Below are 13,911 nucleotides of genomic sequence, written 5' to 3' on the forward strand. Positions count from 1 at the left end.
AAGAATGAGATTTAGGGTCTTACCATACCCAGGTTTAAATCCTCTTACTACATAGAAGACCTGAAGAAAGTTATTTAACCCCTCTCATAAAAATAGTACCTTCTTTACGGGGGGCTGGCAGTGAGGATTTTATGAGACAATGTTCATAAAGTATTCAGCATAGGGGCGCCTGGGTGGCGCAGTTGTTAAGCGTCTGCCTTTGGCTCAGGGCGTGATCCCAGCGTTCTGGGATCGAGCCCCACATCAGGCTCCTCTGCTAGGAGCCTGCTTCTTCCTCTCCCACTCCCCCTGCTTGTGTTCCCTCTCTCGCTGGCTGTCTCTCTGTCAAATAAATAAATAAAATCTTTTTTAAAAAAAAGTATTCAGCATAGTTTAGAAGCTTTACTAGATCTCTGTACGTGGTAGCCATAATGAGGGAGTAAGGTGGGTTGGTGACAGTGAGAAAGAAGAAAGGCATGATGTATTCTGAAGGAAAACTGGGATGGTGAACCATTAGCATACACACATAGATGTGCACGTGCTGACTGGGTCCGCGGCACTGATGGGAGGTGGTTATGCTGTTGTCAGAGAATGAAAGTATGGGGTCTGGCTAGTTTGGAGGTCAAAACTACGATTTTAATTTGGGGCCAGTGAGTTCTAAATGACATGGAGATTTCAAAATGGAAATGTCTGATGGAGACCCAAGAATGGAGATCTAATTTTGGGTTTTAGTAACATAAGCAAATTTACAGTAAAAAAGAACCAGTGAACTTTACATCAATACTTCCTCTTCTAGATAGTTTTCCTGGCCAGAGACAACTGCTTCCCCAGTCTAGTCAACTGTCCTATGGGCTAAGGGAGTCAGTGTTTTAGTACGTCCTGTATCAGCATGCCAACTGGTAAATTCTGCCTTACCACATGAGTGTTAATTCACGTCTTGTACATACACACACGGTTTTAGGAGTCATAGCTGCTGGCCTAGCCTGTGTTGTGCACTGATTTTTTTTCACTCACAGATGTTTTATATATATATACTTTTTTTTCTTTTTTGGTCTCTTTTTGTTCTTTTTATATATACACACTTTTATGTATCAGTGTAGTCCACAAACTCACCATTTTTAGGAGTTCTGTTATCTTCCATAGGTTGATATGCCCTAGTTTGCCATCCTTCTGTGGTTCATCATTCAAATTATTCCCAGTATTTTGCTATTAAAAATCGCACCACTGAAACAACTGTGTAGACTCCCTTTTTTTTTTAACCCTTAAGGTGTACTCTCGGGAAGAAGAATTATCTGTACAAACTATTTGAACATTTATATAATTCTTACTATATGCTATCCAAAAGCTGTCATAAATTAATGAGTTAATTTGGAGTATCACCACCAGAATATGAATATACTCACTTCCCCATAGTTCCACCTCCTTTAGGCATTCACGTCTAACATTATTTTTGGTGCTTTAATATTTCATTGGTTTAATGTTTGGGAATATCATATGTCTTTAAAATTGCTTAAATTTGCATTCCTTGATATGCTAACATTACTGTTTCTTTATATGATATTATATTGTCTATGAAATTGCCATAATGTAGCTACCATCGCATTGGTTAGTTCCTCTCTTTTTCACAGTGGTCTAATGAGATAGGTAATAGTTTAAATTTTATAAATGAAGGATCCTAGAGTTTGAGTAGTAAGTTGCTCCGTATTCTGTACAACACTTAAGTGACAGAATTTGAACCCACATGTGTTTGATTCAAGAGTCATGTTCTTTCCGCTGTATACACTGTTAATTGTGTAAGACGTTAGTCTTTTAATCACATAGAATTGAAATCTGAATATTTACCTTTACATAATTATATTGGTTGTCTTACATCATTTTTGTTACTATGGGTATCACATTTGTCCTTTCCATTGTGTTGCCTTGTGTTGTGTTGCCTTCCATTGTGTTAAAAAAAAACAAAAACCCTCAGATACAATGCTGCCAACTTTATGAGAATATGAACCGTACATATTCATGCATCTAATGAATGAGGTGATAAATGCATAAATACTGAAGAAACATTAAAATATATTATTCAGTGGGTGTTTCCGTATATATTTAAAAGTAACCCACATAAAGATTTAGTTAAATGGAGCTACCTAAAATGTCTTTCCTGTCTTTGTATGCAAGGTTTTGTAAATATTTGTGGGGAAAGCTCAAAGATCTGTAAGATTCAATTCCATGTCTATGTAAGGCTCATGTAGCCCAAAGGAAACTTAAGGACTGTTTTTAAAAACAAGTAATGGGTTTTTATAAAATATTTTTAAAATGTGGCTTCTTCTCTTCTAAACAACTTCTAGGAATCATCAGCGTTGTTTACAAATTCTGTAAGATCTTCCTAGTTAATACTTGAGTCTGTACACCATCCATATCAAACCTGGTCCTGCTCCAGAGTCGTCCACATTCCCTAGAGCAGAGTCTCATAATTCATTTCAAGCTGCTTTTTAATCCTGTACCCATTTGTTCACAGCATGTACATACATACAGAGCCCACTCTCTCAGTTCTCACAACAACAAACATGTTGTGTAACAAAGCCAAGTACTTAGGGGAAGATAAAAGTATATTGCCAAGTAAGCCTTGTAATGTCACCAGAAGGGATTATGCTTGAGTTCACAGGCCACAACCTGAACGTCGGGGTCCCTGGCTAACTCCCTTAGATCCTTCCTGTTCTCTTTTGTTGAGTGCAGTTTACCTCCACTCGCCCCGCAGTGCGGATCTCCAGGAGCCTTCACCTGCTGCTGCAGAAGAGCAGTAGCACTTCACATTCTTGGTCCCAAAAAGTAGGGAGGATCCTCTCCCCTGCCTCCAAGGCTTACTCCTTCCTGACCTGGCATGATTTATAGTGGGAATAGTTTTCAAGTGAAAACCCGTCTCCACTCACAGGGGATGGATGGTCTGACCTCAATAACTAGTTAAATCGGTCATGCTAGTACACTTGCCAGTGACTATTAAACATTAAATCTCACCCTGTGAGGGAAGAAGCTTTCCAATCTAGGTCTATATTTAGAAGGGGGAGAATTCTCTACTCTTACAGTGAATGGCATTATGTGGCTAAAGATACTGGCAATTGGGACGCCTGGGTGGCTCAGTCGTTAAGCATCTGCCTTCGGTTCAGGGCGTGATCCCAGGGTCCTGGGATCGAGCCCCGCATCGGGCTCCCTGCTCTGCTGGGAGCCTGCTTCTTCCTCTCCCACTCCCCCTGCTTGTGTTCCCTCTCTCTCTCTCTCAAATAAATAAAAAATCTTAAAAAAAAAAAAAAAAGATACTGGCAATTTATGCTGTAAGTCAACAACTCCATATCTTAGTTTGCAGCATCTGCTTTCAGATTTTGATAAATTTACAGTTTTGTTTTCCAGACACAATGAATAGAACCATGTTTTACTTTTTACGTAAAGGGCTTATCTTGATAATTGAAACGAATTGAATATATTTCAGTGCTTTCAACTGTAGAAATCACAAATTTTCAGCAACCTCTAAATGAGTGTTCTCTAGCAGAAATTTTTTAAAATTGATTTTTAAAATCTCTTTCATCTCAGCACTCTATTTTAGTTCTTTTATCCACATAAAGCTTACTGTTTTGTGTGTTTTGAGGTATGAAAATTCAGGTGGGGTATCGTGAAGAGGGGTTTATAATTGAAACTATGAACATGAAGGAGCCTTCCTTTATTTTTTTTTATTTAAATTCAGTTAATTAACATGTAGTGTATTACTAGTTTCAGAGGTAGAGTTCAGTGATTGCGTCAGTTGCATGTAACACCCAGTGCTCATTACATCACATGCCCTCCTTAACGCCCATCACCCAGTTACCCCAGACCCCCATCCTCCCTGAATGAGCCTTCTAAAGATAAGAAGAACAGGACTGTGCCATGAAAGGTAGAGAGAGAAAAAAGGATTTCTGGCGGTTTTTTTTTTTTAAGGATTTATTATTGGAAAGATGGGAAATCCATTATCATAAAAGATCAAGAAGGAGAGCATTTTCATATTCATTCAGCAAAGAATTCATTAAAAGAAAGAATAAAGGTGGTGAATTTGACAGTAACACAGTGTCTTTCTCACAAGTTAAGCTAATTATCTTGAGTTGAATAATCCAGTGGATACTTTCTCTGCTTACTCCTCATTTATGTGATTTGACACTGTGTGTTCTGCCCTTTAGGTAAGGATAATGTTTATTTAAAAAATGACAAAGTACTTTAAATTATAAAATGTTAAATGCTTTCTTTATAAGGTTTGTAAGTTATGATATGGATGTGTGTGTGTGTGTGTATGTTATATAAAATATGTGATATTCTGATCTACCATTATATTCTTGATCCTCCCTTGTTTTAATCATGTTCAGTAGCCTTACTGGGATTCTGAACCATACACCAAAACTAAATGGCTTTTCTGAAAGATCCAGAAATGTAAAAAAAGAAAGCAGTTAGAAGACATGTGCATAACAAATTTTCTCTACTATGTTGAGAACTTTTTGCTTGTTAATTCACTAGAGATTATAAGTTCAGCTAGTATAGAGACTGGAAATGTTATTTCCATTATGGAAATGTCATTTACACTAATGAAATGTGAAATTCTTATAAAACAACGATAGTGCAGGGGTGCCTGGGTGGCTCAGTCAGTTAAGCATCTGTCTTTGGCTCAGGTCGTGATCCCAGGGTCCTGGGATTGGGCCCCACATCAGGCTCCCTGCTCAGTGCAGAGCCTGCTTCTCCCTCTCCCACTGTCCCTCTCCCTGCTCGTGCTCTCTCTTTCTCAAATAAATAAAATCTTGGGGGGGGGGAAGCTGTGCAAATGTACTGAACTGTATACTTAAAAATATTTATGGTGTAAAGTTTATGTGATTTTACCACAATTTCAAAAGAAAAAAATCTGTAAATGCCCATCAGCTACTTCAAAATAAGAATGCCATGTAATCTTCAAATTATTAATTCCTCTATGGGTTGTAGTTTTATTGTAGTTTTAGTCTTAGCACAGAGCTAAATATGATAGTGTTTACCCAGGATGCTTAGTGGACAGTTAGCTTAATAATCTATTCAGCGTTTATAAATTCACTTGGAAATTTTCAGTATTATTAAGTTTTGAAGTTGTATACTCTGCCCTTGTGAACCTTGTTAACCAATCCAACCTTGTTAAAATAACAATGTAATGTATTTTAAAAGTTCCTATAAAACAAAAATGGGTTCATCAAGGCATATATAATATTAATTGACATACAGTTTATCTCTTTTCTTTCTAGAATGATCTTTGCTGAGTGTTCCCCCAACACTTGCCCCTGTGGTGAGCAGTGCTGTAACCAGAGGATACAAAGGCATGAGTGGGTGCAGTGTCTAGAACGATTTCGAGCTGAGGAGAAAGGTTGGGGAATCAGAACCAAAGAACCCCTGAAAGCTGGGCAGTTCATCATTGAATACCTAGGGGAGGTTGTCAGCGAGCAGGAGTTCAGGTACAGTGATGAATGATGATACTCCAATAAAATGACAAAGGCACCAGATTAGAATGAAAAATGAAAGATTCCAAATTTACTTTCAACTTAATCATTAACTGACTTTGAATTCTTCCTCTCCTCTTTAGGAATAGGATGATCGAGCAGTATCATAATCACAGTGACCACTATTGCCTGAACCTGGATAGTGGGATGGTGATCGACAGTTACCGGATGGGGAATGAGGCCCGATTCATCAACCACAGCTGTGACCCAAACTGTGAAATGCAGAAATGGTAAGGAAGGAGGGGAAGGTGAAGTCACAAATCCAAGAGAGCAGAAGGCATTGAGGGTATCAAGAGATGAGTCTTCCCGCAGTGTGAGTCAGCTTACTCAAGCACCTCAGGCAATTCCCTGTTATACCATATCCTCCAGGCAGAGAGTCAGCTGCTGCAATTTCTTCACTTCATCTTAACTACTACCAGAAAAATATAACAGTATATATGATAATATAATAACGGTAATATCTAATACTTATCTACTGCTTACTCTGTGCCAGGTATTGTGTTCTTCCCCAGTGAGTCACTCAGCATGTTTATTACATGCCCACTGGATTTGTCATAGTGAGAAACAAAAATAAGTAAAATAGATAAAAAAATCTAACTGAAAAACAAAAAATTACATCTAAAAAACAATTCAAAAAAGAGAAGATTCTGAGAAGATGGTGGAGTAGGAAGCATTGGGAGTCTGTCTCCCCTTAGATAATTATACTGGCAGAATCTGTCTGATGGAACAATTTTGGGGTCTGTCGAAGGCTTGCAACTAGTAGGGGAAGGCTGAGATGGTAAACTGTGGTTCCTTTTAGTCCATTTCTCTTAGAACAGTAGCAACTACCCATGCCCTACCCTCAGCCACACGGCAGGTAGCTATGCAAGCATTCCAGCAGCTTGCACACAGGTTGCAGAAGCCAGGATGGGTAAGGAGGACCCTGTCCTCTAAAAATGGGGAATCTGGGTTCTGATTGCTCCCTCTGATCACAGAAAAGATGGGCAGCCATTGTGGTGGCCCCTCCCACCATTGTTGTAAGCCCCTCTCCCACCACATGAAGTGACTTCCAGGAGATTTGAAGGGCCAGGGCCCTGTTTTCTTCCCCTTCATTTTTCACTTTTTTTTCCCTTTCGTGGGACAGAAATTAAAGATTAGGACATTTGAGCCCTGGGGAAGTAGGGAGAACCTTATTTCCAGACATATCGTATTATTAGGTCCAGATTTGCAGTGTTCAAGGAAAAATCACAAGGAATACAAAGAAACAGAAAACTATGGCTCGTTCAAAGAAAAAAATAATAACTCAAAGAACCTGTCCCTAAAAAAGACTCAGTGGCAAATATGTTAGACGAAGACTTTATAAAACAAATGCCCAAAGATGCTCACAGAACCGAGGGACGATGTGGAGAGATTCATGACAATGTGTGAGCAAAGTGGAAATATCAATAAAGAGATAGCCTAAAAAGAAACAAACAAATTCTAAAAGGTACCATAATTGAAATGAAAAATTCACAAGAGAGATTCAAAGGCAGATTTGAGCAGACTGAAGAAAGAATCCATGAACTTCAAGATATGACAATGGAAATTCTCAAGTCTGAGGAACAGAAAGAAAAACATTGAAGGAAAGAGAACAGACCCTCAGGTACCTCTGGGATACCATCCAGCAGACAATATATGCATTGTGGGTGTCCCAGAAAGAGTGAGGAGAAAGAGGCAAAGAGAGTATTTGAAGAAATAAATGGTTGAAAACTTCCTAAATTTGGTGGAAGACATGAATATAAATAAGCACAAAGCTCACTGAACTCCAAGTAAGATGAACTCAAAGAGACACAGTAAGAAACATGATCAAACTTTCAAAAGATAAAGAGCAGATCTTGAAAGCAGCATTAGACAAGCAAATCATCACATACAAGGGATCCTCAATAAAATTACGTGCACATTTCTTCTCAGAAATTTTGGAGGCCTGGGGTGCCTGACTGGTTCAGTCAGTGGAGCCTGTGATTCTTGATCTCGGGATTATGGGTTCGAGCTCCATGTGGGATGTTGAAATTACTTAAAATTAAAATCTTTAGGGGGCGCCTGGGTGCCTTCAGCTCAGGTCATGATCCCAGGGTCCTGGGATCGAGCCCCGAATCGGGCTCCCTGCTCAGCGGGAAGCCTGCTTCTCCCTCTCCCACTCCCCCTGCTTGTGTTCCCTCTCTCTCTGTCTCTCTCTCTGTCAAGTAAATAAATAAAACCTTTAAATAAATAAATAAATAAAACCTATAAATAAATAAAATAAAATAAAATCTTTAGGGGCAACTGGGTGGCTGTCATTTAAGCATTCTGCCATTCTCTGAGGTCATGATCCCCGGGTCCTGGGATCAAGCCCTGCATCAGGCTCCCTGCTCAGTGGCAGTCTCCTTCTCCCTTTGCCCCTCACCCCACTTTTGCCCCTCACCCCACTTGTGCTTTCTTGGGCTCTCTCAAATATCATTAAAAATAAGATCTTTTAAAAAAAAAAAGTAGATGACTTAAACTCTCCAAGTGACAGAATGGAATTCAACATCCATTTATGGTGAAAACTTTAAACAAAGTGGGTATAAGGGGACATTCCTCAACATAATAAAGGCCATATAAAACAAGCCCACAGCTAACATCATACTCAGTGGTAAAAATCTGAAAGCTTTTAGTCTTAAGATCAGGAAATGGATGGGGCACCTGGGTGGCTTAGTCAGTTAAACAGCTGCCTTCAGCTCACGTCATGATCTCAGAGTCCTAGAATCAAGCCCCATATCGGGCTCCCTGCTCAGTGGGGAGTCTACTTCTCCCTCTCACTCTGCTGCTCCCCCTGCTTGTGCTGTCTCTCAAGTAAATAAATAAAATCTATAGGAAAAAAAAAAGATCAGGAAAAGGATACTCCCACTACTTTTATTCAACATAGTACTGGAAGTACTAGTCAGAGCAATTAAGGAAGAAAAAGACATAAAATACATCTAAATTGGAAAGGAAGAAGTAAAATTGTCTCTATTTGCAGATGACATGACATTATACTTAGGAAACCCTAAAGACTCTACCAAAAAACTGTTAGAACTGATAAACAAAGGGGCGCCTGGGTAGCGCAGTCATTAAGCGTCTGCCTTCGGCTCAGGGCGTGATCCCGGCGTTCCGGGATCAAGTCCCACGTTGGGCTCCTCCGCTGGGAGCCTGCTTCTTCCTCTCCCACTCCCCTGCTGTGTTCCCTCTCTTGCTGGCTGTCTCTCTGTCACATAAATAAATAAATAAAATCTTAAAAAAAAATTTGCTGGGATTTTGATAAGTAACAGTATTTGTTTAAAAAAAAGAACTGATGATTTTAATGAGCTGCATTCTCAATGAAACAATGATGTGATAGAATGTTTAAAAATAGTCACTCTTGGGACGCCTGGATGGCTCAGTTGGTTAAGCATCTGCCTTCGGCTCAGGTAGTGATCCCAGGGTCCTGGGATCGAGCCCTGCATCAGGCTCCCTGTTCAGCGGTGAGTCTGCTTCTCCTGCCTCTGCTGCTCCCCCTGCCTGTGCTCGCTCTCTCTCGCTCTCTCTGTCAAATAAATAAAATCTTTAAAAAAAATAGTCACTCTTAAAATATAAAATCTAAAAATGATAGGTCATACCTAAAGAGTATTGATAATTTATGTGGGAAAGGGACTTGTAATTGTGTAATGATTGCTTTAAAAAACTGTAGGCGGGGCGCCTGGGTGGCACAGCGGTTAAGCGTCTGCCTTCGGCTCGGGGTGTGATCCCGGCGTTACGGGATCGAGCCCCACATCAGGCTCCTCTGCTATGAGCCTGCTTCTTCCTCTCCCACTCCCCCTGCTTGTGTTCCCTCTCTCGCTGGCTGTCTCTATCTCTGTCGAATAAATAAATAAAATCTTAAAAAAAAAAAAAAACGGTAGGCATTTAGCCAGAAAAGGAAAAAACAGTACACAAAACTACCTTCAGTTCATCATGTGGAAAATGGCTTGTAAAACCTAAGAGAAGGACTGGGACAGTGAATGGAAGCTGCAGGGAGACATTTCAGCTCAGATTGTGAAAGGATTTTCCAGAAAAGCTGTCTGAAAATCAGGTGGCCTGCCTTCGAGTTCCGCCTGACTGGACATGTCCAGGCACTCGAAGATGGACCATATATGATGCACAGTGACTAACAGGAAAGGCTGCCACTTTCAACAAGTCATCTAGGGTATCTGTCCCTTTTCGCCTGGGTATAATAATGTCTACTTAATATGGTTGTTGTGAGATGATGCCTATAAATTGCTTAATACAGAACCTATTTCTAAAAAGTCGTGATTATTATCAGATCATGGTAGCACTAACTCAGTCCTGCACTGGTTCCGAAGAGCTCAGTTCTCGAGCTAGATCATCTTAACCTTCAGAGCTTTTGAGTCTCTCTGCATAAAAGCCTGTTCCTAGCAGTTCTGTCCATTATAGCAAAAGCTGGAGACAACGCATGGGTCTTCACTTGATGACTAGTTAAACAAACAGACACATCCTTACTGTGGCCCAGTGTTCAGGATTAAAGGAACAGCTCTCAATGCATATGACACAGCCTGGGGGACTGTCCAGAAAATTATGGTGAGTGGAAAAAGCCAGTATCAAAAGACTATATACCCGTGGGATTTCATTCAGAGAACATCCTTGAAATGACAAAATCACAGGAATGGAGAACAGATGAGTGGTCATCAGGGGTTAAGGAAGGGGAAACCCGGAAAGGACAACATGAAGGATCCTTGAGGTGATGGACGTGTCCTACACACGAGCTCTGTGGACGTCCGTGTCCGGGCGATGATCAAGTGCCGTCGCCGTGCATCTTGGGACCACGGGGGAGCCCTGGGGAAAGGCTGCTGGCTGTCTCTCTGTCAAATAAATAAATAAAATCTTAAAAAAAAAACCTGATAAAGTCAATTAACTGGTCACAGTGATGATTAACTGGGTCCAAGAATGAACTATCAGAGAAATTAAGAAAAGAATCCCATTTGCAAAGCAGCATAGAAAACAAAATACCTGAAAATAAATTTAACCAAGGCTGTGAAAGGCATGTACATTAAAAACACTAATAACTCATCAGTGAAAAAAACTGAGTAAGGCTCAATGGAATGGAAGAATTGATTATTGTTAACATGCTCTTGGAGTGGAAGAATTAATATTGTTAAGATGTCCATACAGCCCAAAGCTGTCTACAAATTCAATGCAGTAAAAAATCAAAACTTCAATGGCACATCTCAGAGAAATTGAACAAAGAATCCTAAGACCCCAAATAGTGAAAGCAATAGAAAAAGAAGAATAAAGGTGGAGGCATCTCACTCCCTGATTTCAAACTATATTACAAAACTATAATAATCAAAACAGTATTGCTTAAAATGACACAAATGAGGGCGCCTGGGTAGCCTAGTCATTAAGCATCTGCCTTCAGCTCAGGTCATGTTCCCAGGCCCTGGGATCATACCCTGCATCGGTCTCCTGCTTAGCGGGAAGCCTGCTTCTCCCTCTCCCACTCCCCCTGCTTGTGTCCCCTCTCTCGCTGTCTCTCTCTCAAATAAATAAATAAAATCTTTTTTTTAAAAATGACACAGGGGCGCCTGGGTGGCACAGCGGTTAAGCGTCTGCCTTCGGCTCGGGGCGTGATCCCGGCGTTATGGGATCGAGCCCCACATCAGGCTCCTCTGCTAGGAGCCTGCTTCTTCCTCTCCCGCTCCCCCTGCTTGTGTTCCCTCTCTCGCTGGCTGTCTCTATCTCTGTCAAATAAAATAAAATCTTTAAAATAAATAAATTAATTAATTAATTAAATAAAAAAAATAAAAAATGACACAAATATAATAGCTCAGAAATAAACGCATTCTTGTATGACCAATTAATTTACTCAAAAGAGCCACAAATATGTGCTACAGAACAGGCAGTCTATTCAACAAATTGTGTTGGGAAAACTGGACCCTTGTCTACACCATACACAAAAATCAAGCCAGGATGTATTAAAGACTTGATGGTGGCACCTGAAACCATAAATTCCTAAAAGAAACTGTAAGCTCCTTGACATCGTTGTTGGCGAGGACTTTTTGGGGTTGACACCAGAAGCAAAGGCCAACAAAAGCAGAACTAAGCAAGCGGAACTACATCTAACTATAAAGTTTCCATAGAGCAAAGGAAACCGTCAACAAAATAGAAGGGCAACCCACAGAATGGGAGAAAATATGTGCAATTCATGTACCTGATAAGTGATTAATACATAAATATATAAAGAACTTATACAACTCGGTAGCAGCAAAGCACATCACTGCCAATTCTGCAGAAATACTGAGGATTATAAGAGAATGCCACAAACAGTTGTACGCCAGAAAATTGGATTACCTAGTTGAAATGGACAAATTTCTTGAAACACAAAACCTACCAAGACTAAATCATAAAGACACAGAAAAATCTGAAAAGACTCATAACTAGTAAAGAGATTGAATCAATAATCAAAAATCTCAACAAAGAAAAGCCGGTTCTGAACCTGATGGTTTCACAGATGAATTCTTACAAACTAATGCCAATCCATCTCAAAACTTTTCCAAAAAATCGAAGAGAAGGAAACACTTCCTAACTCATTCTGTGAGGCCAGCATAATCTTAATACCAAAGCCACAAAAAAACTACAAACCAAACCAATATTCCTTATGAACATTGATGCAAAGTCCTCAACAGAATACTGGCAAACAGATTTTAGCAGCATATAAAAAGGATTATACACCCTGACCAAGTGGGATTTATTTCTGGAATGCAAGCATGCTTCAGCGTCGGAGAACAGACCAATGTAACATGCCACATCAACAAAATGAAAGGGCAAAAAAACAATCATCTCGGAGAAAAAGCATTTTACAGAGTAGAAGGAAATTACCTTAACCTAATACAGTAGCCCTTCCTCATCCACAGTTCCACTCTCTTTGGTGTCAGTTACCCGTGGTCAGCCTCAGTCTAGATGCACGTGATCCTCCCTCTGGCGTGTGGTCAGAAGGGCGGTAGTACCCTAATTCTACCTCACGGTGCCTACATCGTTCACGTCTCTTCATCTCACTACGTAGGCGTTTCGTCATCTCACATCATCACAAGGAAAGGAAGAATGAGTATAATAAGATATTGGGGGGGGTGCGGAGAAAGAAACCATGTTCAGTTAACTTTTATTACACTGTATTGCTATAATTGCATTTTATTATTGTTCTTAATCTCTTACTGTGCCTAATTTATAAGTTAATCATAGCTATGCATGTTTAGGAGAAAACATAGTATATATAGGGTTTGGTTCTATTCACAGTTTCAGATATCCATATACCGCACAGATAAGAGTGGACTGCTCTGAGAGTCCTATATGAAAACCCACAGCAGGGCACCTGGGTGGCTCGGATGGTTAAGCGTCTGCCTTTGGCTCAGGTGTGATCTCCAGGTGCTGGGATCGAGCCCCACATTGGGCTCCCAGCTCAAAGGGGAGCCTGCTTCCCTCTCCCTCTGCTTCAACCCCTGCTCATGCTCTCTCTGTCTCTCTTTCTCTAATAAAAATTTTTTTTAATCTTCAGGTGTCACACACACAAAAGCCCACAGCAGACAATTCTTAGTAAAGACAGAAAGCTTTTCCTGTAAAATCAGGAACTACATGAGGATGCCCATTTTTGCACTTCTATTAAACATAGTAGACATTCTCACCAGAATAATTAGACAAGAGAGAAAAGACATTCAAATTGGAAAGGAAGAAGTAAATATAACTTTATTTGCATATGACATGATTTTTTTTTCAAGATTTTACTTATTAGAGAGATAGTGAGAGAGAGCACAAGCAGCGAGGAGAGAGAGCAGCAGACTCCCTGCTGAGCAGGGAGCCGTATGTGGGGCTCAATTCCAGGACCCTGGAACCATGACCCGAGCCAAAGGCAGACACCAACTGAGCCATCCAGGCACCCCTGCCTATGACATGATCTTATATGTAGAAAATATTAAAGACTCCACAAAGAAGCTGTTAGATTTCAGGAATAAATTCAGCAAAATCACAAGGGTACAAAGTCAACACACAAAAACCAGTTGCATTTCCATACACAGTGAACAATCCAAAAAGGAAATTAAAAAACAATTTACAATAGCACTAAAAAGAATAAAATACTTAGGAATTAACCAATGAGGTGAAATAATTGTACCATGAAAACTATAAAACATTGCTGAGAGAATTAAAGAAGGGACGCCTGGGTGGCTCAGTCAGTTAAGTGTCTGCCTTCTTCCATTCGGGTCATGATCCCAGGGTCCTGGGGTTAAGCCCTGCATCCGGCTCTGCACTCAGCTCTCTCCCTCTCCCACTTCTGCTCCCTCTCTCTTTCTCAAATAAATAAAATACTTTTTTTTTAAGTAGTCAATAAACATAAAATAGGTGCTTAATATCTTTAGCCACCCGAGAAAAA

At 40.2% G+C, this 13,911-nt stretch overlaps 1 protein-coding gene across 4 annotated transcripts in view; it reads left to right on the top strand.

Moving 5' to 3' along the window:
* Nucleotides 1-13,911, top strand: part of ASH1L (ASH1 like histone lysine methyltransferase) — a 176,245-nt gene that overhangs the window by 140,047 nt on the left and 22,287 nt on the right. For all 4 annotated transcript variants that reach the window (XM_034667483.1, XM_034667485.1, XM_034667484.1 and 1 more), the window contains 2 exons: nucleotides 5,250-5,456; nucleotides 5,585-5,731. In XM_034667483.1, the coding sequence (XP_034523374.1) occupies nucleotides 5,250-5,456; nucleotides 5,585-5,731 (354 nt within the window). The remainder of the gene's footprint in view (nucleotides 1-5,249; nucleotides 5,457-5,584; nucleotides 5,732-13,911) is intronic.

The sequence above is a fragment of the Ailuropoda melanoleuca genome, chromosome 8 (assembly GCF_002007445.2).
Source record: "Ailuropoda melanoleuca isolate Jingjing chromosome 8, ASM200744v2, whole genome shotgun sequence".
Classification (NCBI taxonomy): domain Eukaryota; kingdom Metazoa; phylum Chordata; class Mammalia; order Carnivora; family Ursidae; genus Ailuropoda; species Ailuropoda melanoleuca.